This window comes from Carassius gibelio, chromosome A8 (genome assembly GCF_023724105.1).
Source record: "Carassius gibelio isolate Cgi1373 ecotype wild population from Czech Republic chromosome A8, carGib1.2-hapl.c, whole genome shotgun sequence".
NCBI classification, from domain to species: Eukaryota; Metazoa; Chordata; class Actinopteri; order Cypriniformes; family Cyprinidae; genus Carassius; species Carassius gibelio.
Genome location: NC_068378.1, coordinates 18,499,172 through 18,526,998, shown reverse-complemented (window position 1 = coordinate 18,526,998; position 27,827 = coordinate 18,499,172). Strand labels below are relative to the sequence as shown.

Here is a 27,827-nt window from a genome sequence, read left to right as displayed (position 1 = left end):
ATGTCATGCTATATTGATGCCACAGCTGACATCATTCATCTTGAGCCTGAGTTTCATTATTTTGCCATAAGCACAAAACCCTCCTATTGAACATAAGTTCATTCGCATATGGGGATTTTTTTTGGTTGATGATTATCACAGATCTGTAAAGCAGCGCTCTCATTATGACTTTTTTATGCACACAAGCATAAATGGCCACGGCGGTGCGCACAGTGCTTTGAGTCTTGTTAATGATAATTGATAGATGCGCATGTTTAATGTTCGGTTGGGGTTTTAGTAACATTTATAGCACAGTCTGCTGCTAGTTTAGGCTTTTAGAAATGTTCAGATATGGAAGTAATTAGTCAGACCAAATGAATGCTGCAGTAAACGGTTAAGGGACTGCGGTTCGCAACGTGCCTGGGAGGTACATCTGTGTGTGTTGTTGTTGTTGAAAACTTACCGCTGAAAGTGAAAATAGTCAACAAAACATAATTGGATAAATAATGACTGCACATGGGGCTTTGGCAAAAGTTGCAAACAATGGAGGACTGTGGGTGCAATAGAAAACTCTGTACACACTTAACTGTGAAATCTGTTGAATATCATGGAGAGTTTATATATAAATGTATATATATATATATACATGTATATATAAATCTGTAATTTACATTTTCTCATTGGTAAACTACAACGAATGGGAAAAAATGCATTGCAATAAATGCGTCAATAGAGAAAAGAGCCAGGATGATTCGTTTCCCCTTTCTACTCAAATTGAACTGCAGACTTGGCTTTTGTTTGTCAAAAGTAGATTTTGAGTAAACACATGAATAAATGTCTTTTTTGTCTTTTTTTTTGCTCTTTCCTCCCAGGATGAATTCCATCCGTTCATCGAAGCGCTGCTGCCACATGTGCGTGCCTTCGCCTACACCTGGTTCAACCTGCAGGCCCGTAAGCGCAAGTATTTCAAAAAGCACGAGAAGCGGATGACCAAGGATGAAGAGCGCGCCGTCAAGGATGAGCTCTTGGGTGAGAAGCCCGAGGTCAAACAGAAGTGGGCTTCGCGCCTCCTCGCCAAGCTCCGCAAAGATATCCGGCCTGAGTGTCGGGAGGACTTTGTGCTGTCCATCACGGGGAAGAAGCCTCCATGTTGTGTCCTCTCAAACCCGGACCAGAAGGGGAAGATGAGGCGAATCGATTGTCTGCGGCAGGCGGATAAAGTCTGGCGTCTGGACCTGGTTATGGTGATTCTGTTCAAGGGCATCCCGCTGGAAAGCACAGATGGGGAGCGGCTGGTCAAAGGCGGCCAGTGCTCTAATCCCATCCTCTGCGTCCAGCCTCATCACATCAGTGTGTCCGTCAAAGAGCTGGACCTCTACCTCGCTTACTTTGTGCAGGAGAGAGGTGAGTTTGCACGGATGCTACGTTAACATAGCTTTTGCGCATGTGAACGAATCCTCACTCATTCAGTAGGGAGGGAGCGATGCTTCTCGGAACTACGCTGTTGCTAAATGCTAGTGCTGGGAAGTCGTGTTGTGCAAAGGTACATAGAAACCTATGCTTGTGGAGTGGCAGTTTGGTGTGTGGAGTATATCAGAAAGATGCTCTGGCTCATTCTTCTGAGAAAAGCTGTTGACTCATCATCCTGTGCTGTTGGTACCAGGAGCTCCAAATTTTGAGTGCAGCTTTTGCTTGCAGGCCTCAGAATGCAGCGTGAACCACTACGCTTTTTCAAACCTGAGCCGCACTTTCAGAATCACCAACATTTAGTTGGTTTTAACCAGAGAGACAGGAAGACACAAGCAGTGCCAACACTGTAAATTATTTAAAATAAGTTAGTCTGCTCTGACAGGCGGGTAGATGTGTTTCTATTTATTGGATGTTTGTTGTATAAATGGAGCTATGAAGGCTGTTGGGATACATTCAGGCTGATTTACCATTTAAACCTGCATTTGTCATTTGTGAACTTGACATTATGCTGTAGTTTCTGCTTTAATTTGGTGGCATAATCTTTTTGCAGGTACTTGAAGGACACAAATTAATGAATTAACTTTATTAATTAATTAACTCTATTCATCAAAGAACTTAACATTATGGGCAATAAATCGTAACCATAGGTTCATCCACATAGAAAATAGTCAAACCTCCGAATAATGATTCAGACGATTTAGTAACCTAAACAACAAACATTTTTACAGCAGATTTCTTAAACTTAACTACAGGTGTCACGTGCTCTCCCTGAGTTTCCGTTGTTTATGTATTACTGTAAATGGATTTTCCGTTCGTTTTTTTTTTTAACCAAAGTATGAGTCAGCATTATTTTCTGTGGTAATTGACAACATGCTACAGAAGCAGTAAATCTAACTTTGTAATACCGTTTACTCGTTCGCAGTAATTAAAATATGATTCTGTAGAAGTATAAGATGCTCAATTTCTCAATTTTGTATGTATATATTAAGGACGTGTAGTGCTCATAAGTTCAGTTGAGTGGTCAATGTGACAGGATGAAGAAGTGTATGTGTGTGTGCTCGTGTGTTCAGTACAACAGCAGTTAGGGTTACTCGGCATTTTCAATTAAATCCCAATTGTTTATTCTCTCTTTTTTTATTTTAATTTTAAATATATGTACCAAACAGGCATGTAAATTAAAACTCTTGAAAAAGCAGTCCTCAAATATGATTGGCTGAGCAGCGTTGATAAACAGTCCAAAAACACTGGAACTTTTTACCATCTTTTGCAGTTTTCCAGTCCAGACCAGAGTAAACTGCTGCTTAAAAGTGTGTAGTCAGTAAGATTACAATTTTTTTATAAAAAGTCTCTCATGTTCACCAAGGCTGTGTTTTTTGATCAAAAATACTGTAAAATATTATAAAATATTATTACAATTTAAAATAACTGTTTTCTATTTTAAAATATTTTGAAATGTTATTTCTATGATGCAAAATATAATTTTAAACATCAGCCATTCAGCCAGTCTTCAGTGTCACATGATGCTTCAGAAATCCTAATATGCTGATTTTATATGAAACATTTATTTTTATTATCAATCAGTTGTGCTGCCAGCATACAATTTCATTCAGGATCCTTTAAAGCATTTGTTTGAAATATAAACCCGTTGAAACAACTTAAATGTCCTTATCGTCACTTTTGATCAATTTAATGCATCCTTGCTGAATAAAAATATTAATTTCTTTCAAAAAAATTCTAGTCTACTATAACTTTTGAACAGTAGTGTACAGGTATGTACGTGCAAGGTTTCTCCCACCACTGACCTGAGAGGAGGAAATGGAACCATTCCGCTCGCATATCCTGTTCCACAAAATGCATTTCTTTGGCCTAATTAATTTTTTATTCGTCAACATTTATTTGTTTATTCGTCTGGTGTATAAAAACAACATCACATCAGCAGAAGTGCTGTAGAAGGAAATAAATGTTTGCAAAGCATTTGAAAATGATTTTAGTCCACAGCTGCAGCCTGCCCTTTTTCTCTCTGTCTTTCACTGCCTTACTGACTCGTTCTTTCTTATTTCCGCCCCTTTTGTCTCTCCGCCCCCTCAGGCGACCTTCACCCTTAGTTGTCTGGGTCAGACAGGCAGCCCGCATGTCACCTGACCTGCTTAATAGCATACAAACTCCTTGCTTTAAACAGTCCGATAAGGAACTGCGTCAGTTCGCCCTCACTCCTAATAACGGCAGCACTGCAGAGAGAGAAGGAGAGGAAGTGCAAGGAAAGGAAAAGGGGGAGTGGCCGAGAAAAAGGCAAGAGTGAAAGAGGCATACAGTCAGCATTTGCCCTTAAAGACACAGGGCCATCTTTCACTTGCAAGGCATGCTCAAATTCCCTTAATCTCAGTGAAGTTGAACAAGACCAGCAATGTTTCTGCAGTAGCAGCTGTGTTAGTGTGTATGCGCTGAAACTTTCAGCTCTGATTTGGTATCTTTGCTAATGGAGCAAAGAGCAGGGTGAGGTGGGGGTCCAGCATGGCAGCCAGATTGAGAAACAGTGGCCATTAGTCTTACTGCCCTCCTTCTCTCATTCAATAGGCTTTTCACTTTGCAAATGTTACAACCGCAAGTCTCTCGGGGTGAAGCGGCTCCCTCGAAGGATGATTAAATTAATTACATTTTTGAAAGATTAGGCTACCAGCCTCATTAGAGAGCTATACTATTTATCTAATGCCGCTCTTCGTTTCGGGCTGTATCAGTTTCCAGCGGGGTCACATGACCTGGCTCGTGCCCCAGTCCTCCTCTGATCTTTTTTTATAACTCGGAGTCTCTGAAGCTTTTGTTGGGACAATAAATATTATGCTTGTCAAAACATACAGGATGGTGGTTTGACCGAACTGGAGCACACGGCTGGTTTGGTGGCACTGGAGGCGTCTGTGCCAGACATCAAGCCTTGGTGTCCTGGCATCTGAAGAGGCACTAAAACACATCGGCTCTCTTTCCATTCATTTCACATGTGAGAATGCACTGCAAGTCAGCTGAGCAGGAAGATGCAGCGCACACATGCTCAGTAAACACAGAGATGGAATGTGCTCCAGTGCTCTGGCAGCGGAAATTTGGGAGGGGTGGGAGAAAAGGGTCAGCTCAGGTCAAGTTCACAGCGCTGTCCGCCTCCAACAGGGGGAGGTGTTCAGCATGCTTATCTTATTAAAGGGCCAGCAGCCTATTAAGCAAAGCAACACATGCTGGGTTATAAGAGTCTTATTCAAGAAAAGTACTTTTTATATACAATGTTTTATATACATGGTATGGTTGCTATACTATTGTGCGAAGATATCTTGTAGTAGTCTATAGGTATTTCAGTAATAATTATTGTTGTAATTTACATTACTGTTAGATATAAAGTTGAACATCTGGGATTTAAGATTGGATTTAATCCTTGACATATACACATTCTTAGCATTTTGATCAAATCTTTTTGACAAAAAATGAATGATTTGTTAGTGCAAAATTAATAAAATATTTTAGATCCTGCACTTTGTAGGTTACTAATCAAATAAGTAAATATATGACATTGGTCAAGTGAACTCTCTCTGTACATGCTGGAGAATGTGATCAATAGGTTTTTAACATCTGGAGTTCATGCAGCTCTCGTCTCAATAAAGCAAAAGAAGTACAAACCGAATGATAATACATTCTGGTTTTTTTTTTTTTTTAATTTTTATTTAGAAACTTAACATGGAGCAAGGAGCATTTCCACTAGAGCTCTCAGACTTTTGGATTGCTACGTGAAGCAAAGATATGATCATACAATAAGACTGACTGGCAAAGGTGTGATTTCCTGACATGAAACAATAGCTGCTCACTTGTGGCTGAAGCTTGCGGGTCTCATAAAGAAATATCAAAGTGTTCCAACCCCACAGTACTTTCTTTTCACACTTTACTAGTTCTTTATGTGTTTCAGTGAAAGATGCTATTTACAGTAAATAACTGTTAGCCCAATCCTCCAGCTGCTTTCTGAGCAGTGCTTCCTGAAAGAGAACACTATTCCGAAATGAGTCTGACATGCAGCCTCTCTGTCTGAAGGGAGAAATCCTTGGAGTTGGAATATGTCAATATTCAGTAACATAATGGAGCTTTGATTCTTCTCAGCTTTTACCAGTGGTATCTTTGCAAAACTAAACACTTCCTCTGATGCATGAAGCTCCTATTTGATGTCTTTCTAGCTCATTAAAAGCAATGTGCGATTTATAAATCATGATGTAATTGTGTTCTTTACAGTAATGTAATTACATATACATGTGTATGTGTGTATATATATATATATATATATATATATATATATATATATATATATATATATATATATGTGTGTGTGTGTGTGTGTGTGTGTGTGTGTGTGTGTTAATAATATTTATATATTTTAAATATTACATTTCAGATAACTTCAAGTTAAATCAAAGAATGTATAAATTCATAAGATATATATATATATATATATATATATATATATATATATATATATATATATATATATATATATATATATTAATGTGCATCTCGTCAGTAAAGCCGGTTCTCTAATCAGTGGTAAATTCCATCAGGTGCATCTGTTATTACACAGAGCCGTTGTTAACAGACAAGCTGCGTTCATTATCAGATTGGATTTGTGCAGCTTGTCATTTTACAACAGCTCCGTGTAGTAACAGCTACTATATATGGTATTTACTGCTGATTAGAGAACCAGCTTTACTGACGAGATGCGTATTAATCATCTGCCAATATATATTGTGCACCCTTAATATATATATATATATATATATATATATATATATATATATATATATATATATATATATATATATATATATATATATATATATATATATATATATATATATATTAGGGCTGTCAAATGATTCAAATTTTTAATCAAATTAATCAGAATTTTCAGTGGATTAATCATGATTAATCACTATTTGCAACTACACCTGAATCCTAACCATTTTTTTTCTGAAATGCATACCAAAAGATAAATAACAGGACACAGATACATAATTTTCATGTATTGATTCATCAATATGTGGTTCTTTTTTTCAGAATTTCAAAAGTTTAACATTTACTTAGATCAAATTTACCTGAGCACTATATCAAACCATGCCATTTAACTACAGATAGTGTAAGAGTTTTAGGTGAACCAGTGGTTAAATATAGCCACATATCTATGAAATTATGCATAGAGAAACTCAAAAGAATGAACTCAGAAACACAAACATGCGCCACCATCACATAAGCAGCACTCTGGGCACTCTTGTTTTTGGGAGGTGTTCATTTGCTCTGCCACAATACTTTAGGATCGATATTTTCACGTTCTGAAGGCTTCAAGTGCCAGTAAAACCAAGTAAAAATGCATATGCTTTTCCAAACAGTTGTAATTTTCGCTGCATTGCATGTAGGTGTTCTGCGCATGCGCAGTGTGAAACACAGGACGCTATAACACAGTGATCCTCAAATCTGGCTCGCGAGATCCACTTTCCTGCGAAGTTTAGCTCTAACCCTAATCAAACACGCATGAGTTTGCTAATCAGTGTCTTTAGGATCATTAGTAAATCACAGGCAGGTGTGTTTAATTGGAGTCTGCGCTAAACTCTGCATGAAACTCGCGAGCCAGATTTGAGGATCACTGCTATAACAGGAAGAAGAAGCTCCAGCGTATCAACTACCAAAGTCGTCTCTGTTTATCGAGCTTGGCATGAATGTATTTGAGAGTAAACAGCTCGCCGCTGTTTTTTACTATCTTGAGAATTCAGAAATCGACGAGACTTTCCTAACCTGAATAATTTGTCACACTGCGCATGCGTGAAATGCGTAAAAAAATTTGACGTAATTAACGACAAACAACTAATTAACGCCGTTAACGCGCTATTTTTGACGGCCCTAATATATATATATATATATATATATATATATATATATATATATATATATCCAGTATATGGAGAGAGAGAGCATGAGAGATGCGTGCAGAGGGAGGTCACAGTTGAAAGTCAGAAGCATTGCAGCTCTGTGGTAATCAATCTGTCAGATCAATGTGTGGGGCAGCTGGGCAAAATACAAAATACGACTGTTCACAATACGCTCACTGCTCCACTCCACGTGAGATACGCTAAGTTCCCCTGAGATCACAGCAGGACAGGCCATCCAGAAAACTGCACATCTACTAAGTAATATTTTACACTCACCGAGAGGAAATACGAGAACTCTTTGTTTTTGGTGCATAAATAAAATGAGTATTAGGCTACTGCTTTAGGAATTGTGATATCTGTAGGAACCAAATAAGTAATCTACAATAATTTGCTCAGACAAGCGGAATTACGTTATTTTTGGACTTTCTTTTCAATTCTTCATCAATCTGTTGCTTAATAGGCCCCCCATGGTTCTATCCTTTGAGAATGGTCTATTAAAATATTGCAACTCTGTACTATCTAATAAATATTAGTGTCAGCCAATAGAACAGAACAGTTTCTTCTATCACAACACATAACTGTGCTGTGCATCCACATTAAATTACATCTAAAGGTTAACATCAGTCGATCAGTAGCGTCCTGCGCACGTACTCCTCATGACCTTACGTAACCTCCTGAAGAGAGTGAATGATAACCAGACATGGTTGCTCCCTGATTAAACAGTGACTCCCTGATTAACCCCTCATTCATTACTGTATCTCAAACTGTTGTTACAGGTCATCATCGTTCTGCCATCTGGAACTCTGCTTAGTGGAAATTTAATAGAGGCCACCTGAACTATCTGAGCCGTTGGGCCTAATTTAGTCGTTTGTTCACACAACACTGAGTGTGAAACTTGGGTTTGATTTGATTTTAGGACATCTGTAGAAAACACTTTGGTAACACTTTATTTTTGGGTCCCTTAACTAGTTGCTTATTCACATGTATATTACTAGAATTTTAGCCATTTATTAGTAGTAATTTAGCACATATTAATGCCATATTCTACATGACCTAATTTTACATCCCTAATCCTACCCAATACCTAAACTTAACTACCTTACCAACTATTAATAAGCAGCAAATTAGGAATTTATTGAGGGAAATTTGTATATATACTCATGTATGTTCCACATTTCAAGTTACACACAGTAAAAAAAAAAAAAAAAAAACCTTTGGGAAGTTGTATAAATAAAGATAATTGGGGTAGGTTTTTCATGAATATACTATTTCAGTCTTTCTATTTAAAGTTTTCACATTTATCTCAGTGTATTACTTCTTTGTAATTGAGAAATTTACTAGCAATTATTGAGTGAAAATTGTTTGTGAACCAAATCTTTTTCAGTATATAAATTAACAGTGAACACTGGTTTATTTATGAATAAACATTTAATTATTAAATGCTATATATTTCTTGCCTAATGAATTAAGTTTAAATTAGTTACATTATTAACAGCTTGAACCTTAGTGTACAGTGTTAAGTGCAGAGACATTTACTGGGCGACATCCATTCTTTTCAATGGAAACCATGCATTTGGATCGAAAAATTTCCTTGTACAGGTTTTGCAATAGGATCAGGTTTTTCACGAATTTGCTTTGTTGACCAACAGAAAGATACAGTCCCGGTCTTTAATCCTTTATAAATGCATTAAAATTTTAATAATAATAATAATAAAATGTATTAATTTAATATTGTTTATCAGATCTATGGTAAAATTCTATAAGATATATATAAGGTTTTTCTTATTTTTATAAACCAGTAGGAAGCGTTTACATTTTATGTGAATATTTATGTGAACTTTCAAACAATTTAAATAACAAAATTTTGGCCCCCACTTTATGATTTTGTGAATGTTCATGGATTGCATGTGCATGCAAGAGTGGTGTTTTTGTCGTTGACTTGTCAGGGTGTTTGTGACTGGCAGGCACACGTTTTAGTTTGCTTTATAATGAAAGGAAAGCATTTACATGACACTCACTGTTTGCAACTCCCTGTCTGCCAGTCAGATTCTACTAAACCAATACTAATTAGAGTGTGTGTGTAAGAGAATGAGAGAAAGTGTTTGAGGTTCTAAAGAGGCCAGCCTCACTGGGAGTCTTGGATTACTGACTCTTTATATAAAAAAAAAATAGATGGAGGGAGTGGACGACGAAGTGCAGGAAATCTGTTTGAATCTTCCAGGAGATTGAGTAGAGTGAGTAGGTTTGTGCGTGACAGACTGATGGTGTCCTCGAGCCCTATAAAAATGTTTCTTCTGAAATGCTGATGCCCCAGCTGTTACAGTGGAGATAGACATCTCTACAGACTTAACCCATCCTGTCCTTGCTCTGCCAGGCTGTGTGTGAAGTAGACTGTCAGCTTTATTTCTCAACCTTGGCACAGCTGCCAGGGAGAATTCGCTTAATTTCAGACATGTAGGACATTATTTATTTTGCAGAACACGAAAGAAGATATTCTGTTTTAACTTTTTTCTTACACAATGAAAGTCACTGGGCTCCAAACTGACGCCACTTTTATTTGGTTTATGACATCTCTAGGATGCACTTTATTATAACGTTAAATTGTTAATACATTAGATATCATGAATTTTATAGCATTTTTTATTCTAGACTAATGTAATCACATTCACCAGTGTTCAGCCAATTCGCCACATTGACCAATATAAAGCTTTGGCCTTAAATGGGGTTCAAAATAACTCTGGAGCTCAATGATTTCATTGTCTGTACAAAAATAAAATAATAATAATAAAATCCTTTTTTATGACTAAAAACACATTTAGCACCATACTAAACTTTAATAAGTGTGAATAAAGCCCTATTCGGACGGGACTAGTTTTACAGGGGGTCGTTAGAGAAATCTGCGTTTCACAGACGTACTTGGTGATTTTAATCCCGTCCGAATCTGCCACGTCTGTGTTTTTCTCACACAACCTCTGTGATAATTCCAGAGCAAATTACCTACCGTTTTTCAGCAAACTCAGTGATCCTCTGAGAAAACTAATCCCGTCCGAATGCGAATGTCTGTGATTGCCGGTGATATTTTATTTCACAACGCGTTTCCTTGTGTGTTTTGGCCAACGTGAATTACCGTAGATGCTCTTACCGTGCGGATGTTTGATATATTTGCTTAGCGGCAAAGAAATAATAATAATAAAAACAAATAAAATCAAGAGCAAGATCGCGTAAACTGTTAATACCGACTACTGTAATATCAGCATCAGGTAAGATTACTCACGCTCATTTATGTACTTAGTTACATAATGTTTTAATTACATTTAATAAAAAAAACAAAAAAAGGAAAACAAGTTAATCTAAAGAACCACACATTAACATGGTTTTGTTATACTAGCCATTTAGTATTTATTGTGTAATAATACTAATGGCAATCATTCTGAATGAATGCAATGCACGCATACAGAGCGCATGATCTCTGTGACGCCCAGATGCACAAATCAGACCCTCCCACCTCTGTAATAAACACGGAGATGTTAGTCCCGTCCGAATTGGTACATGAAAATCACAGACGTCAGGTGGTAAGAATCGAAACTCAAACGTAGTTTAGAAAACTAGTCCCGTCCGAATAGTGCTATATAGGGATGCACGATATTGGATTTTGGCCGATATTCGATATGCCGATATTTTCAAAATAATTTTGGCCGATACCGATACCGATACGATATATATAAACATTTTCGCCTGATATATTTAAACTTTAATTTTACTGAAGAGAAATCCATGTATCTCTTCTGTACTGATTCTACCATAAATGTATTATTTTACCAATGTAGACAGACATTCACACCTGAAAAACAGGTCAATTAATTCACTTGGAGAATATCGGTTTGGCTCATCGGCAGAAATATTCATATCGGCCGATACCGATGATGGTCATTTTAAGCTTTTATCGGCTGATACCGATGTTGTGCCGATATTATCGTGCATCCCTAGTGCTATAAGATTGATTCTTTATGCCAAAATACCATATGAAAAAGTATTAGTATCCATGATGGAAACTATCCTTTTTTATTATGAATAAAATGTAATTAATTGAAATTCTGAAATAAAAATGGAAAAATTTGCTCATTATGTTGCAAGTCGCTGAGCAAGGTGCAGTCATAAAGAACAGGATCGAAACTGAAAATTACAATTGAAACCAGGTACATCAAAGTGTCGTCTTTTGCACAGATTTGAAAGCCTTTTCATGTTTGGCTGGAAACCCCTTGATTTAGTTTACTCTCAATACATGTCTAAACTAATGCTTTTGTGACCACAAATGGGAAATTAAATTGGTATCATTTTCCATCTTGACTCAGAAGGATGTCTGAAATGACGACAACGGAAACCGTTCCCCCTGAACAGGAAGTGACACTCTCATTTTTCTTTGCCGTTGATAGCACTGTTTAAATGCTTTTACTGAAACTGCTCTGCGATAAATGAAACTTAAAGACGCACTTCTAAATGCAGTGACGCAAGTGTCTTAACTTTACAAGAAACTTTTCTTTGTGACAGCAGCATTCTGCTTTAATGTGGTGTGTCGTGACAAAAACAGTTGAAGGCATGGTATTCAGCTTGAAAAATTCCCTCTCTGGCTAACATGTTTTAACTGAATTGATGAGTAAGGAAATTCAGAATGTCATTTACCCTTTGAGGGGCATCCTTTGACTCCCCCCTGACGTCTCTGAGGTTTTGAAAGTCATTTGCTCTTGCTGTTTTGGAGATTTGCATGGCCTTTGCATGCAGCAGCCTTTGTTGAAATAAAAACTGGCTGTCAGCAGATTAATATGGCCGCGCCACCATATTGCTAATCCCTAGTTTGCGTAAACGATCTATTGAATTAATAGGAAATTGTATGAATTTTGCAGAATTTTGTGATGTTTTTGGTATTAATTATTTTGTTTTACTGTTTTTGTTTTAAGAATCCATTCTGTTTAATGCAACTTTTTAAATCATTAAGATAGCATCATTTAAAGAAGTATTAAATATTTATTTTTAAACTATTTATTTTTATCCCTTTAGACTTCTCTTTATTTTATTTAGAATAATTAATGTGAAAATTAATTAAGGTGTCGGAGCCTGGTCAGAGCACATTTCTGAATGTCTGAACTTATTTATAGAAATACTTCCTTAAAGACAAAGCACACTTTTTTTCAGACTTTCAAAAGTTAAGTTCAAAATAGTGTTCATTTCGTTAAAAAAACTAATTAAATTAGTTTTTTCCCCTGACGAAAATGAAATGAAAATAAGGTCATTCAAAGATAACTGAGAATAAATGAACATGCAATATCATTGACAAAAAAAGACGAGATTAAAATGTAGTTAAAAAAACAAAAACTTTACAAAAACCTTTTTATTTTTGTTGAAAAAAGTGGATCCAAAATATTTCAGACTCCTGTACAAGACTCTATGATGCAAGCGTTCGTGTTTGTGGTTGCCAGATAGAAGACCTCAGATCCCCCAATTAGAGCTTTTCTGTTAAGTGGATACAAACTCTGCCTGTCTTTATGCAATCTGGCAACCTATCCATGTGCTCTTTCTGCGGAAGGGCCGTGATCTGAAAACACCAACATACAGTAATGTACAAGTAAGCTGGAGTTCAGCAATCTCCATTTGAAGTATTCTGCTTAAATGAAAGTGTCATTCAGCTAGTCTGTGTTCTGTCATGGATCTTGACTGTATTGTTTGTGATAGTGGTTGTGGATTGTAATGTTACTCACTCAAACTCTGTGCAGCAATAAGTCTTCTTGCCATTGTTTTAAAAGAGAAACATTAATGCAATTTGGAATTATTGAAATTACTATTAGGATTTTCTCAGTTATAATATATGAGAGTAGGTTTTTGTTAAACCAGTTTTCATAAAGTATACAGGGCGAGTGTACACCTGAAGTCTTTGGTGTTTATTTAGCCTCTAATTGATATCCTGTTATAAATCTGTACACTAATATTAGATGAGGTCAGATGCATGTGAGTCGATATTCTATTCATTTGTGCTTACTGGTGAAAGAGCAACTAATGATGAAATGTAAAAATCACAACAATCACTGCAATTAAAGTTGAGCAAAATAATATATTTTTTTCATAATTTAAACCATTGTACAGTAAGATGAAAATGTCAAAAATGTGTTTCTCTAAAACTAGACTAAAATTCTTAGATATCTTGACTAAAACGAAAACAGGCCAAGTTGACTAAATATGATCAAAACTAAAAGTTACTAAGACTAAGACTAAATTAAAAATAGCTGACAAAATTAACACTAGATCAAAATACAGTCATGACCCATATCAGTTCACAGTGTCTGTCAGATATTGACTCAACTATACATCAAATAAGCACTTACTTCATTTTAGGGGGATTTATAAAATGTCTTTACCTGGAGCCAACTGAAAGAGAAATGTCAAATTTAGTTGTTGTTTGAGTATATGACTGGTATGAATGGTGCTGTTGTGTCACATCTGATGCCTGTGTATTTGTCTCAGTGCACATGGTGTCTGTGTTGTGGGTCGTGGCGTGCCTTGCAGCAGCAGAGACAACAGCTTGCTTGCCCACCCCCAACCGAAACCGCACACACACAAATATACATTTCTACTCATTTCTTCACCGTTTAGCAATGTTTAGGATGTGTGGGGTTTTGCATCTGTCATAAACCGAATTGAACTGTACTAATTACTAATTTGCCATTTAGCTTGCTTGCATCAACTAGTATACTTTTAGTAAACTTAGTAAACTTATTTACAACATATTCATAATCAACTATTCAGCAGGTTGTTTGAAAGCCAAATCATCTTAGTAATAGTTACATATCTGTGTAACTATAGGCTCCAATAGACGCATTATTTGGTGCAAGTGTTGGTAGAAAATATTTTTTCACAGAAGAAAAAAAAAAGAAAATGTTTTAAATATGTAGATTGACTGTGCAACACCTGATTCCCCTAACTGTCACTCAACACACAACTCTTAAAGTTTAGCCTCTTTAAATAGCTCTGTGACAGCATTGATGCCTCATAAGTCTTTGAAATCCTTTCCCAGAAGTCCTTTATGGGTCTCATGCTAATGATTGCTTCGTGCGCAGTGATTTACACTGGGGGATCCTGGGAGAACTGTAGTCTTGGCCCAATTTAGGCGCTGGGGTCCTCACCACCTCTCCATTGCCTCTGATCTAATCCTCCTTGCCCTCAAAGGAAGCAATTAAGAGGCTGCCTTTAATCCACACAGTTAGAAAGGGAGATTGCCCTGTGCTTTGACGGCCAAATGATGCATAAGTGGTTGTTTTGGAGTGGGAGCCCTATTTGAAATCGCTTGTCCAGACTTTCTTGAGTGGGTCAGACAGTGAACTTCGGCAAACTGTGTTTGAAGTGAAGTATGTCTGAAGAGTCAAGCGTGAAGCAGACTTCGCGTATCAAACTTAAATTAGCTAATGATTCTCTCATGAATGTGTTTCAGTAGTCAAATAATATAATTTTTACAGCATTCACCTTTAGTCTTTTTTTAGTGGTGAAACAAGAATTTGTGCAATTGTTGGTCATAGGTTTTTACTGAACTTAGTTTCATTGCCTATATCCAGAAGTTGTCATCTTAAATTTACTCTGGCTACCAATACCTGCTCACATAAAATTCCAAGGCATTGATGTTTGCCTACAAAACTACCACTGGCTCTGCACCCCTTTACCTAAATTTATTACTTCAGACTTATGTTCCCTCTTGAAGCTTGCGTTCTGCAAGTGAACGTCGCTTGATTGTGCCATCCCAAAGAAGAACAAAGTCATTTTTAAGGACTTTTAAATTAAATGTTCCCTCCTGGTGGAATGACCTGCCCAACTCAATCCTCATGAATCGGCTAAAAACACATTTCTTCTATCTTTATTTGACCCTCTAACTCTAACACTCTCTATTCTAATTCTAATCTTAAAAAAAAAATCTTGCACTCTATTCATCTGATGATTGCTTTCTTATGCCATTTATGTACACGTACACACACATACATACACAAAGTATTCATTATTATTATTATAAAATAATAATATATTATGAAAAAATGTAAACATCTATTTCATATTTATATGTATTTACTGTACAAAGATGTAGTGTATAAAAGCATGGCCTAATCAGAGCCCAGACTTAAAACCTGTTAAAAATCTGTGGAATGACTTGAAGACTCCTGTGCACAAATGCTCACCGTCAAATTTAACTGAACTTGAGCAATTCTGCAATGAAGAGTGGGCAAGTATTGCAGTCTAGATGTGCAAAGTTAGTAGAGACAGAGACATATGCCCACAGACTAAAGGCTGTAATTTAAGCAAAAGGTGGTTCAACAAAATACTGACACAAGGGGGTGATCCTTTTCCCAACTCAGTGATTCTGTTTTTTTATTATTATTTTTTTTTCTGACATGTTGGTGTTATATCTTTCACTTGGATGTTATACATTTACAGCTGGATAAAACTAAAACTTTGTCCTTCTTCATTTTAGGGTGCAAAGCAACAAAATATTATTTTATAGGGGGGTGTGTCTTTTCTATACCCACTATATATCATTTGTTGATGGTATTTGTACATGGTAATACAAATAAATTATTTATTTTGGGGGGGATTTTAAGGTTTACTATTGAAGTAAGTTTTTTAATAAACAATTTTGGTACCATGTAGAGTCACTCGCAATCTGGATCCTAAATCAAAACCAGTTGCAAACTGCTGCTCTGAATGGAGAAGTTCTGAATATGTCCTCTGAAACACTGCTGTCAGCCTCTGATTAACATGTGCAGGGTTCTTTATGGGGAACTTCACTGCACCGCACAGATGGGAACTATCACTCCTCCTTCAACCTTGCTTGTCTTCCCATTCTTGATATTCACCACAGTTCATCTCTTCTGCCATTTCCATTATCAGTCATTTTGTATGATAATGAGAGTAGATCCTGAATTTTAAACAGATGTATGAGCCCTGCTTCTACATCATCTCATTCACATTTTCCAGTTTAGACCGCATTTGCAACGGCAATGTTTACAACAGGATATTTCAGATCCTTGAAACCAGATATTAAAAGGGCTTTCCCTTTTCTTCGTGCTGATCAGCGTTATCTTATCGATAAAATCAGCTTCACTTTTCTAGTCCGTACTGTCCATGTAGCCTGATTCATGGTGCAAACCACATTATATGTTAAAGGAAGTCAAACTTAATTAGCGTCCTTTGCAGACTTTAAATGCAATTACTCTAGCATGTGGCTCCGCCTCCTCACTCTCTAATGCTTGGCAAGCATCCTGTGTGATCTTAATCCATATCCTATGCTCATTTTGAAATGCATGGCTTGAGCGAGGTGCTCTTCTTACAGTTTGCTGGAGCAAGAGCGATTTGGTTTGTCGGCATGAAGTATTGCAACTGTCACTTTAATTTACTGGCATTAGCTGGCATTCTCCTGTTTTACAGTAGTATTTATTACACTGTTAAGGAGGGGTGCCTGCAGTATGTGCGTCTGACCCTATAGGCGTTCTTTCAGAAAGCTTTTTGATTGACATCTTCACACTCCTCTCGTGATGATTGGCCTGTTGAGAGATCCTAACCTCTCTCAATAGGGAGCTGCCACTCTTGTCAAAGCTGCCCTGAGGTCAGATCATGGACAGTGTCATTCGCCCTGTGTGAGAAATGTAAGGTCACATGGAGGATAATATTTTCATATTTTCCTTTGCCCTGGTTGTGGTATTTTGGTTTCTTTCCCTGTCAACTTCCATCCGCATGTGTTTATTCTTCCATGCCAATCCTAGCTGCCTTCTTTCACATCCTGTCTTCTAATTTGTTTTTTCTTCCCCTTTTGTTATGCGTCCGTCTCTCTTTTCTTTTCCCCTTTCAGTCTGTGTTTTTTTTTCTTGCAAAGAAACACACGGTTGTACTAATGTTTTTTTTTTTTTTTTTCAAAAGACCCTTTTTCATACATTGTGTTTTGGGGCTACCAGGCGATACATTGTCAATATTGATTTTTAAACGAGGCAATAAATACAAAGAGCTCTAGTCAAACATAACAATAACGGTAAACGTGGAAAAATTATTGTTGCTGAGCCATTGCGGTCACGCCAAGGCCCGTTATTTCTACCATCACTCAAGCGTGTCATATTTACATTGAAAAGCCTCATTAAGATCGTGCTCTCCATTAAAACTCAACGCCAAGTGCCGTGTGTGGGTGTTCAAACACGCTCCCATATTGTAGCATTTGGAACGCATTTTAAAGGAATGACATGCGCTGGAAACAATCTGCTTCCCGCAGCTTAAATACTAACCCTGATACTAGAACCCGAACTGCCCTTCCCGCTAATATTGCCTGCGGTCACCACAGCCATCCTCAGGGTTCTAATGATGGAGAGTTGTTTGTGGGATGGAACTGCTGGCAGTTGGCATGGCTCCAGGGGGCATGCTGGGTAAACTGTGTTGATAGGGGCGGGGCTAGAAGACAGGTCCTGAAGTGCCCTTGAATCCTGTGGCACTGCCTTCTAGCTGTCAGTCAGGAGGTGATTGGTGTGGCTGAAAGAGGAGGGGAGACTGAAGGCTGTGGGTAAAGTCATTAATCTCAGTAATCACCCTATCTAGAGAAAGTCACACACTAACACTTACACACACTTGAGCTCTGTGACAAAACATAGTGAGTTAGAAACAGAGGCAGCTGGCATCTAAGGGAGCATTCTAACAATCATGGATACTCAAGAGGGACTGATTTGGAGCTCTCTACATAGGCAGCAGCCCCTAATACATTATAGCAAACAATTAAATTAACTGAACACTCAACAAACAGAGATTCCACACTCATTTTAAATGTAATAGTCTATAATTAAGAGTATACATTTAATAATCTGTAATATATATATATATATATATATATATATATATATATATATATATATATATATATATATATATATATATATATATATATATATATATATATATATATTTTTTTTTTTTTTTTTTTTTTTTTTTTTTTACTATTTACTGACAATTTCTTTATAAAAAAAAAATACACACACACACTTTTTTTGCTTTGGTTTTTCTGACACCCCATCCCAAAAAATTCTTTTTTTTTAATTTATAACTTTTATTTACTTCTTTATTAACTTGAATACTGACATAATGGCAAAAATATATATATAATGGCCATAAAACAGCTGAAGTTAATCATTACAGTTTACATGAGGATATTGACTTTTTTAACATTTAAAACAATTTATTTACTATGACAAAAAAATTATTATTACTGTATAATATATAATAAATAATATTTTGTTACATCCACAAGCAATTGGTGTGTTTTTGTTAATGAATATTGCTAGTCTGCACATTCAATACATATAAAAAGGTACAAAAATATTGCACCTTTTCCCAAATCTTCCAGCTCCTATACTGGCTTAAAATACAGCTTTTTTATTTACATGGCTCTCTAGGTTTTACAATAATACACTCCCTCACACAACATAGACAATGCAGTATGATCAGCTTTAGGGTGTTCTAGTCTATCATGTTATGCTTGGGAACAGTTCAGCTCTTAGGGCTTAGAACTGTGTCCTGACTCATTTGCATGTAAGTCTGTGTTTGCATGAGCCCATCCAGCAGGTTTTACAAATGAACATAAATAAGACATAGATTGATGCTGCCCCGGAGGCAAGTAGATCTTCAACAACATGCATACAAAGAGAGAGTGGCATGTGTTGTTTAATAGTTTCTCTGCACGTTTGTAATTGAATACACTCGCTCACATGAGTCTTTTGTTTTTCCTCTTTTAACCCTTTACAAATCACGTCATAAGAGCTGTGCTGCTCAGCAGATGTTCTGTATGCTGGTATTCTATACACACACACATAAACAGGCTGTTTTAAGGTGGTCAAAGCCCTGGTTTCACACACTCTATACATGGGACAGAAGTGCTGTTGGCAGTCCATCTGCTCTGGGCCATAGCGAGGGACTAATGCTAGCAGGTGCCCACTAGCAACACACTTGCAGCATTGTTAGCGCCAGTAAGTTTGTAGATTTACAGAATGCAATTATGTTGACGTACTCACTGCATTATTTATTGTATTATTGATATTATCTTGATCTCCTTTTTCTTTGAACTGTCCAGTTACTGTGATAATTTAGTTAAACTGTGCAGCCGGTTATGTTCAATAGAGTCTCTTTGTGTCTTGTGTTATCTCCTCGCTCCGTCCCCTCCCTTTCCTTCTGCTCCCTGGCCACAGACAGCTGCCCGCGGGCTTTATGGGGCACTGCCAGTCCTGGCATCAGCAGGCAGCATCACTGATGGCACAGAACAATGACAGGGGCACCCATGGCATGATTGGCATGCGGCCTGCAGGATGAAACAGTGAAAATTATAAGGTTGTTTAGGTTTACTTAACTGTCTCACCACGTCACACTTGGCTAATTCATTAAGTGTTGATTAAAACCTCCACTCAGCTTGGCTACAGCTGTCGTAAAGAGAGAGAGAGAGAAGCAGCTGTCTGAATTTGCAGAACAGTTACAAGCGCACAGGCTGGTGTGCCATACACTCACTTGCATGCTCGGGCTTTCATCCTGCTGTTCATTCACACTGCTCTATATCTGCTCCACTCTACAGTCTATGTCTTTGTCAGCGTTAATTGCATCTATATTTATGAGCAGAGAGGGAAACCCCCAGTCGTTCAGTGTCTATGAATGGAGGTTTTGTGTATGACACCATGGACAAAAACAACCGTATTGTACAGGATCACTGAACTGAACCATCACAAATAGATGCAAGGTCCCAATGGAAATCTGTCTCGCAGACTATAGATAATCACAACATTAAAATAAACTAGGAACAGAAGCCAAGCAATTGAATTATAACAATTTGTTATTTTTGTTAGAAATTTTGTATTGATCTATCTATCTATCTATCTATCTATCTATCTATCTATCTATCTATCTATCTATCTATCTATCTATCTATCTGTCTGTCTGTCTGTCTGTCTGTCTGTCTGTCTGTCTGTCTGTCTGTCTGTCTGTCTGTCTACAGTATTTGTCTGTCTGTCTGTCTGTCTACAGTATCTGTCTGTCTGTCTTTTTATCTATAGTATCTGTCTGTCTGTCTGTCTGTCTATCTGTCTGTGTCTATCTGTCTGTGTCTATCTGTCTGTCTGTCTGTCTACAGTATCTGTCTGTCTGTCTGTCTATCTACAGTATCTGTCTGTCTGTCTTTCTACATTATCTGTCTTTCTGTCTGTCTACAGTATCTGTCTGTCTGTCTACAGTATCTGTCTGTCTGTCTGTATGTCTGTCTGTCTATCTACAGTATCTGTCTGTCTGTCTTTCTACAGTATCTGTCTGTCTGTCTACAGTATCTGTCTTTCTGTCTGTCTACAGTATCTGTCTGTCTGTCTACAGTATCTGTCTGTATGTCTGTCTGTCTGTCTACAGTATCTGTCTGTCTGTCTGTCTGTCTACAGTATCTGTCTGTCTGTCTGTCTACAGTATCTGTCTGTCTGTCTACAGTATCTGTCTGTATGTCTGTCTGTCTGTCTACAGTATCTGTCTGTCTGTCTGTCTGTCTACAGTATCTGTCTGTCTGTCTGTCTGTCTATCTACAGTATCTGTCTGTCTACAGTATCTGTCTGTCTGTCTGTCTGTCTATCTACAGTATCTGTCTGTCTACAGTATCTGTCTGTCTGTCTGTCTATCTACAGTATCTGTCTGTCTACAGTATCTGTCTGTCTGTCTGTCTACAGTATCTGTCTGTCTGTCTGTATGTCTGTCTGTCTGTCTACAGTATCTGTCTGTCCGTCTGTCCGTCTGTCTATCTACAGTATCTCTCTGTCTGTCTGTCTATCTACAGTATCTGTCTGTCTGTCTGTCTGTCTTTTTGTCTGTGTACATAACAATCTACTTAACATTATATCCATCCATCCATCTCCGTCTGTCTATCTATTTATCTATATGTTTGTCTCTCTTTCTGTCTGTCTTTCTCTCTCTCTCTCTCTCTCTCTCTCATTCTCTATATTATTTCTCACATTAGAACCAATAAATCAGCAGGTGTGTGTGGGAATGTGATGCCTTCAAACTTTTAAAGCTGATTTAACTGACAGGCTGCTTTTAAATTGTCTTAAGCAAGAACAGACAGATTATATTAGCAGGGAATATAAAAAGCTCTTTGTTGAAACTGGCACAGGCAGTGATATTAAAGAATTCAGGAAACATATTGTCATGGATTTAAAGGCACAAATACATATTTCCCCTCTCCTGCATTTTATTGTATGCCTGATGTAAAATTTGCTTAATTTTGAGGGCTGTTTCTACCACGAGGGTCCCGTTTACATAGTCATTCAAGGGAGCAATTCGACATTTCTTTATATAATCCAGATCACATTTTAACACCATTGGCCTGGAAAGAGAGGGTCACTCTTTCCACTCTTCCTCTTCCTCTCTCTCTTACTTTCAGTCTCAGTCTCATTCCTTATTAAAGTGATTGAGGGCAGGAGAAACTATGCTCGGACACTTAAGCCCACCCTGAAAATATGGAACATTTTCTACGGCTGTTTATTTGGAATAAAATGGGCATGCTGAGGGATTAGATGGAGAGAGAAAATGCTGGCACCAGCTGTTTCAGAGGTTTGAGTTACACAGCTGCGCTCCTTCGTGACATCCCCCCACTCCCCACCCGCAAAGCTTCGTTCAGCCCCTCAGCCTGTTCTAGGTATTTCTGCCCCATAAATTACTCTGAAACTGCATGCTAGATCAGTTATTGCATCACTGCAGCAACCGTTAGAAGCTCCGGTTCCCATAGAAACCTGAGGCTAGACTAGCCAATACACATGTGCAGCCATAACTGTGCATGCACATTGGCTGGACTAGCCTGAAAAATATACTTTTAAAGCTATTTGAGCATAAGAAACAACATACATGGGGCAGTTCATTTCAGATAATGTTGATGATTTATGATTTGAAATATGTAATTTAATAGTGAGTTCATATAACAGTTTTTGAGATTTCAGTATTCTCCAATTCATTTAGATAGGGCTTGTTTGAGCTGCCCAGATGGGTTATAAATATGTGCGCCGAGTGAACAGACTTCCCTTGAAAGGGAGTTTGGTGATATGTATGGTGATATGTGATATGTACGTTACCTGAAGCCACAATGAAGCTCTGCCAGGCCGAGACTAACATGCCGATGCAGATCTCAACCAAATTTCTGTGTATTTGAAGGCAGTTGTTTGTACAAGTGTATGTATTTGCCATAGCCAAGACTACCTTAAGGCACTCAGGGCCAGACGCTTGCTTGTGTGAGGCTGGAGATTGAGTTTCTTGGCTGACTCTTTCTGTCTGTCTCTCTAATATTGATCAGGCCTTTCCATCCTATTTATAACTCAGCCGCCTGGGTCCTGGGTCTGTAGGATCGGCTCCTCGGCCCTGTAGGGTTTCTGCTCTCATGTCTGTCTCCACTGCGCATTACTCTACAATTGATGGTGGCCACACTGATGAATGGAAATGGGGATGAAATGTTCCACGGACAAAACTGGCTTGATTTAGTTAAAGCAACAGTTAGTGGTGACATTTGTGGCTTGTGTTAAATCAGAATCTGCTTAAGGTGTTAGCTTTGACCCAGTCAATGACTTGACGGTGGCTTTTACAGAGAAAATATTGTTTTATTGTTTGTAAACTGTAGATTGTGCACTAGTGCTTATGTAGACAGTTTTAAAGCATGTACATTTAAAAATAACTTTTTATTGTCCTATTAAAGCGTAATTTTCAGAGATATACATACACTACCTTTCACAAATCTAGGGTTGGTAAGATTTATTTTAAAATGTTTTTTTAAAGAATTCTCATCACGACTGTATTTATTTGATCAAAAATACAGTAAAACAGTTATATTGTGAAACATTATTAAAGTTTAAATAACAGTTTTCTGTATTTTAAAATGGAATTTATTCCTGAATGCCAAAGCTGAACTTTCGGCAGCCATTACTGCAGTCTTCAGTGTCACATGATCCTTCAGAAATCTTTCTTATATGCTGATTTGCTGTTCAGTAAACATTTATTATCATTGGCAATGTTGTTTTATTATCAGTTGTGCTGCTTAATAATTTTGTAGAAACTGTAAATAATTTTTTCCAGGATTGTTTATATAAAAACAGGATTTTTTTGATATATACTCTGTAACATTGTCTATATCAATTTAATGCATCCTTGCTAAATAAAAGTATAATTTAAAAAGCAAAACGAACATACTTTTGAATGGTAGTGTAAATACTTTACACTTCAAGGATAGGTAAATTATTAGTGTGCTAAAAATTTGAATGTGTAAACATTCTTAATAAACATGTAAAAATGTTTACATTTTGGTAACCCTCACCAATTGATGGTATTTAGCTTTAAAGTATTGCATGATATTTAATTCAATTATTTTCATCAACTGCAGCATTCACTGCTGAAGGGGGTTAATGTGGCTTTGAGGGAAAATAAAAAATAGTAAAAGAGTGAAGGAGGGGGTGAGAAGCAGATATTGCTCTTTTATAATGAGTAGTCCAGATGGCTTGAGGTTAATGTTAATGTTTGCCACATTGCAGCGTTGTAGCAGAAAGCATATCATAAAAAACGAGAAAGGGAGTGAGGTAAAATCGATGGCAGGGAGAGCAAGGGAAAGTGAGATTGTTAAAGGAGGGGCAGAGGCAGCCTCTACTGAAGAGAGGGCATGTGAGGACAGCTGCGCTACGTCACTGTTGTAATCTCTGTGCAGCGTGCTCTTCCTGTCTTGCACACTTATTTCTGTCTCCAGTTAAATGGGACCGTATCATGTTTAATGTGATAATACTAGACATATTCTTCCAACATACTGTATATATTTGATTTAATATTGCATTTCTTATTTTGTTTTGTTGTATATATGAAGTTACAGCAGATATTGACTGGAGGTTTGATTCAAGTTTTTTCCACATCATAAAGCCATGCATGACTTTTCCTTTATTTTGAGGCACGTTGCTGTTATACGCTGATTGCGGTTTATGCAGAAGTTTATACACAGAATGGAGAAAGGGGATCAGAGCGGGGCTGTTTCTACTAAATCAGATACTACGTCAGTTGCAGTGTGCAGCCAGTGTAATCAGAGAGAGAGCAGAGTCCTGGAGCAGATCACTGTCTGGGCTGATAATCGACCCGCCCTGAGACCTGCACAGATGTGACATGCTAGTTGAAACCCAGAGAGGGTGAGAAGAGGAAAAAGGAGGAAAGATATAACTGACATCTTTCAGATACGTGACTGCTGAGCAGGAGCATAGCTAGAAACACTTAGGCAACATTTCTCAGTAGTTGGGTGGTACGTCACTATTTTTTATATAATTGAGCCGATTCTTGAGCATTGCATTTTACCTTACAAGTTTTAGGAAGTATTGCCTTAATCTTTTGACTCTTTCATTGAATCAAATGAATGGCTCTGTAATGCATTTAAATGTAACCAATGTTCTAAAACCATAAGATTATGGTTAATATTTGAAACACAAAAACCTGAGAGGTGTCTGTCATGTTTGTGCCTCATTGTTTACCCTATGTGATGTGCTCTATGTGTGAGTGTCGAGCATTATTTAGATGTAAATAAAAGCTTAAATTCAGTCTGGTAATCATAAAGCAATTGTGCCATTTGGATTCCTTATTATTCCTTTTTGACCATTTGGAAGTTTTGGTTACCTGGACTTTCAGTGGAGGGACAGAATTGTTTCAGGTTTCAGGGCTTGCAAAATGTTTAAATCCCTGATAGTACTTTGGGCAGACATTCCTTAGATTTTGACAACGGTTGGAATTTTGTCACTATCACAAGGTAGCCCATCGGGCAAGGTGGTGATACATTTTTTTAGCCCAACTGGAAAACACAAACATATACGCCACGAGCCCTGGGTTTCATAAATATATATTTGTGTTTTGAAGATTAACCAATGTATTGGTTAATGTCAGTGTAAATCGATTATTTATTTATTGTTTTAATTTTTTGGATGAACAATTCCATTACATTAGTTAATGCATTACATTAGATAAGAGAAACTAACAAAAAACTAAAAAAAATATTGTCATTTATTAATCTATTAATGTTAGTTAAAATAGTATTGTTCATTAGTTCACAGCACCTTACCTGTTAACATATACTACTTCTTATTTTTAAAATATCACTAAGATAATAAATGCTATGGAAACATTATTCTTTGTAAGTTCAAGTTCATATATTAACTAATGCAAACAAATCAGACCTTATTGTAAAGTGCTACCAAAAAGTAATAATTAATAAATAAATAAAACAACCCTACTTTATAGCTAGCTTTTTCAGTTCTGGTATAGCTAATTTTTCCGTTGTTGTTAGTTAGTTTTCTGTTGTTTTAGTTACATTTCTGAGGACCTGGCACAATACTGTTGCTCTTACAGGTTTGTATGGATTCATGAAAAGTCTTTTTTGAAGAATCACTAAGCTGTTTCGAGTCCCACAGGGTAGCACTTGCATGAGTTCTATAAGTCTGTAGTTAAATTTCCTTTCTCAAAATTAAATATAATCACTTTAATACAATCCTTTCGGTTTTAACTTAAAATCTTAGCTTTGAATAGACTAAACAATGAAGATTAATTGTGAGATCTCAGAGCTTGGCCTGCATGACCATTGGTGTAGGTTTTCCAAGCTTTCTGAATGAGGAAAGCCCTCATCAGTGCTGGACGAGGAGCATGTTGCATGCAGCCAAGCCACCACACTGAAGCAGTGGAGACTGCCACGTGAGGACTGAAGGATCCAAGATCCCCGAGACTGAGAGAGAAAGAGACAAGGCTAGTGTTTATCTGTGTTTTGAACCACTTTCCACCACAATGCAAACCACCCGGGGTGGTTACCACCCTCAGACACCCAGCCTGATTTTATGGTTCCCTCAATTCACATGAGGAACAAACATGACGTGACATGTGGCACACGCATGACAAACTCCTGACACAGTGTAGTGGGAACATTGTGTGATGTCTTTATGAGGCTGTTTATGAGCTTAAATTGTTTATAAATAACTAGTCTTAGTATGTTAAATAGCTGGTCTTGTCGTGCATGTATAATGAGCATAAAATCATTGAATAGACATTTTATTTTTAGTTTAATAATGCATTACAGTTTACCAAACTGTATACGAATTGCAAATATCAAACAACCTGTAGAAGTGAAAATATTAGTCCTGGAAATTGCCACATTTATAGGCAGTTTCACTCTGTCTCAATATGACACTGACTCCGGCAAAGCTGCCCCCTATTGGTTGCACTAAACGTTTACACACACACATATAAACTGGCAATGTGATAATGGTAATAATAACCTCCCAAAATTCCTCAGTGTCTTCAGGGTCTTGTTTGTTTAGGGGTAGAAGTTGAAAGCGTAGTTCACCCAAAAATTTTTATCACACCATCATTTACTCACCTTGATGTTGTTCCAAACATGTATGGCATTCTGTCTTCTACGAAACACAAAGAAAACATTTTGAAGAAGTGTTTTTTGTTGTTGTTGTTGTTTTTTCTCTCTCCATACAGTTTTATGGACTAAAACAGTTCAAAATATCTCATTTATGTTCCACAAAAGAATGAAAGTCATTCAGGTTTGGAACAACATCAGGGCGAGTAAATGGTGCCAGAATTGTGAAATGTTTGTATAGGTAAAAAGCATTTTATCAGCCAATACTGTTGTGGTTTCTGTTGTATTGTTTGTGTTTGGCTCTATGTCCGGTCCATTCCGGTAAAGTCCGTAATAGCAGAGCGGGAACCCGGGTGTCAGATCAGAGGGGATTGTAGCCTCTCCGACCTCAGTGGAGGAAAATTTCTATTTATTATGGATCTCCAACCACATTGCTGGGCCCTAAGAAACCGCAATTTGAAAAGAATCCTGTGCCGAGGAGAGACAGGGAGGGTGATGGAAGTAACCCAGAGGGTGAGGCCTCTGTGTTGAGGGTCCTGGCGCGACTCTGGCCTTGGAGCCCTCTCCAAACCAAACACCCTCCCAGCGCCCACCCAGACAGTCCTGCCCTGCTTAAAGTCCCGGAACGTTGGAGGGAGAGGGAAGTGAGCTCTGCGAGATCTGTCCATCTGCCATGACTTACTGTAGCCTCCGCTCTCCCGTTAGCTCGGCCAATTAGAGATGTCAGAGAATGTTTTGATGGAAACCCAAATTAAGTCTTTTCTCAATTTCATCCCCATAATCATGGAACAGTGGATAGCGGAGGCACGAATTGGTAGCCGCTAAAGGTTTTCCCAAACACACGTGATGTTGGAACTTTTACCTTACTAATTGTTGTGTGAGCGTTGCATGTACACTTCTATGCGTGTGCACAGATGTATTTGCATGTGTGCATAAATTGTATAAATTCTGTGTGTGCGTAGTAATCATTTAACATCATAATTTCACGTGCCAGTGTTTGT

The 27,827-nt window shown here is 37.5% G+C and overlaps 1 protein-coding gene across 6 annotated transcripts in view; it reads left to right on the top strand.

Moving 5' to 3' along the window:
- The window catches only part of LOC128018751 (nuclear factor 1 C-type), a 94,614-nt gene that overhangs the window by 25,193 nt on the left and 41,594 nt on the right, over positions 1 to 27,827 (top strand). For all 6 annotated transcript variants that reach the window (XM_052604487.1, XM_052604485.1, XM_052604488.1 and 3 more), the window contains one exon: positions 852 to 1,383. In XM_052604487.1, coding sequence (XP_052460447.1) covers positions 852 to 1,383 — 532 coding nt within the window. The remainder of the gene's footprint in view (positions 1 to 851; positions 1,384 to 27,827) is intronic.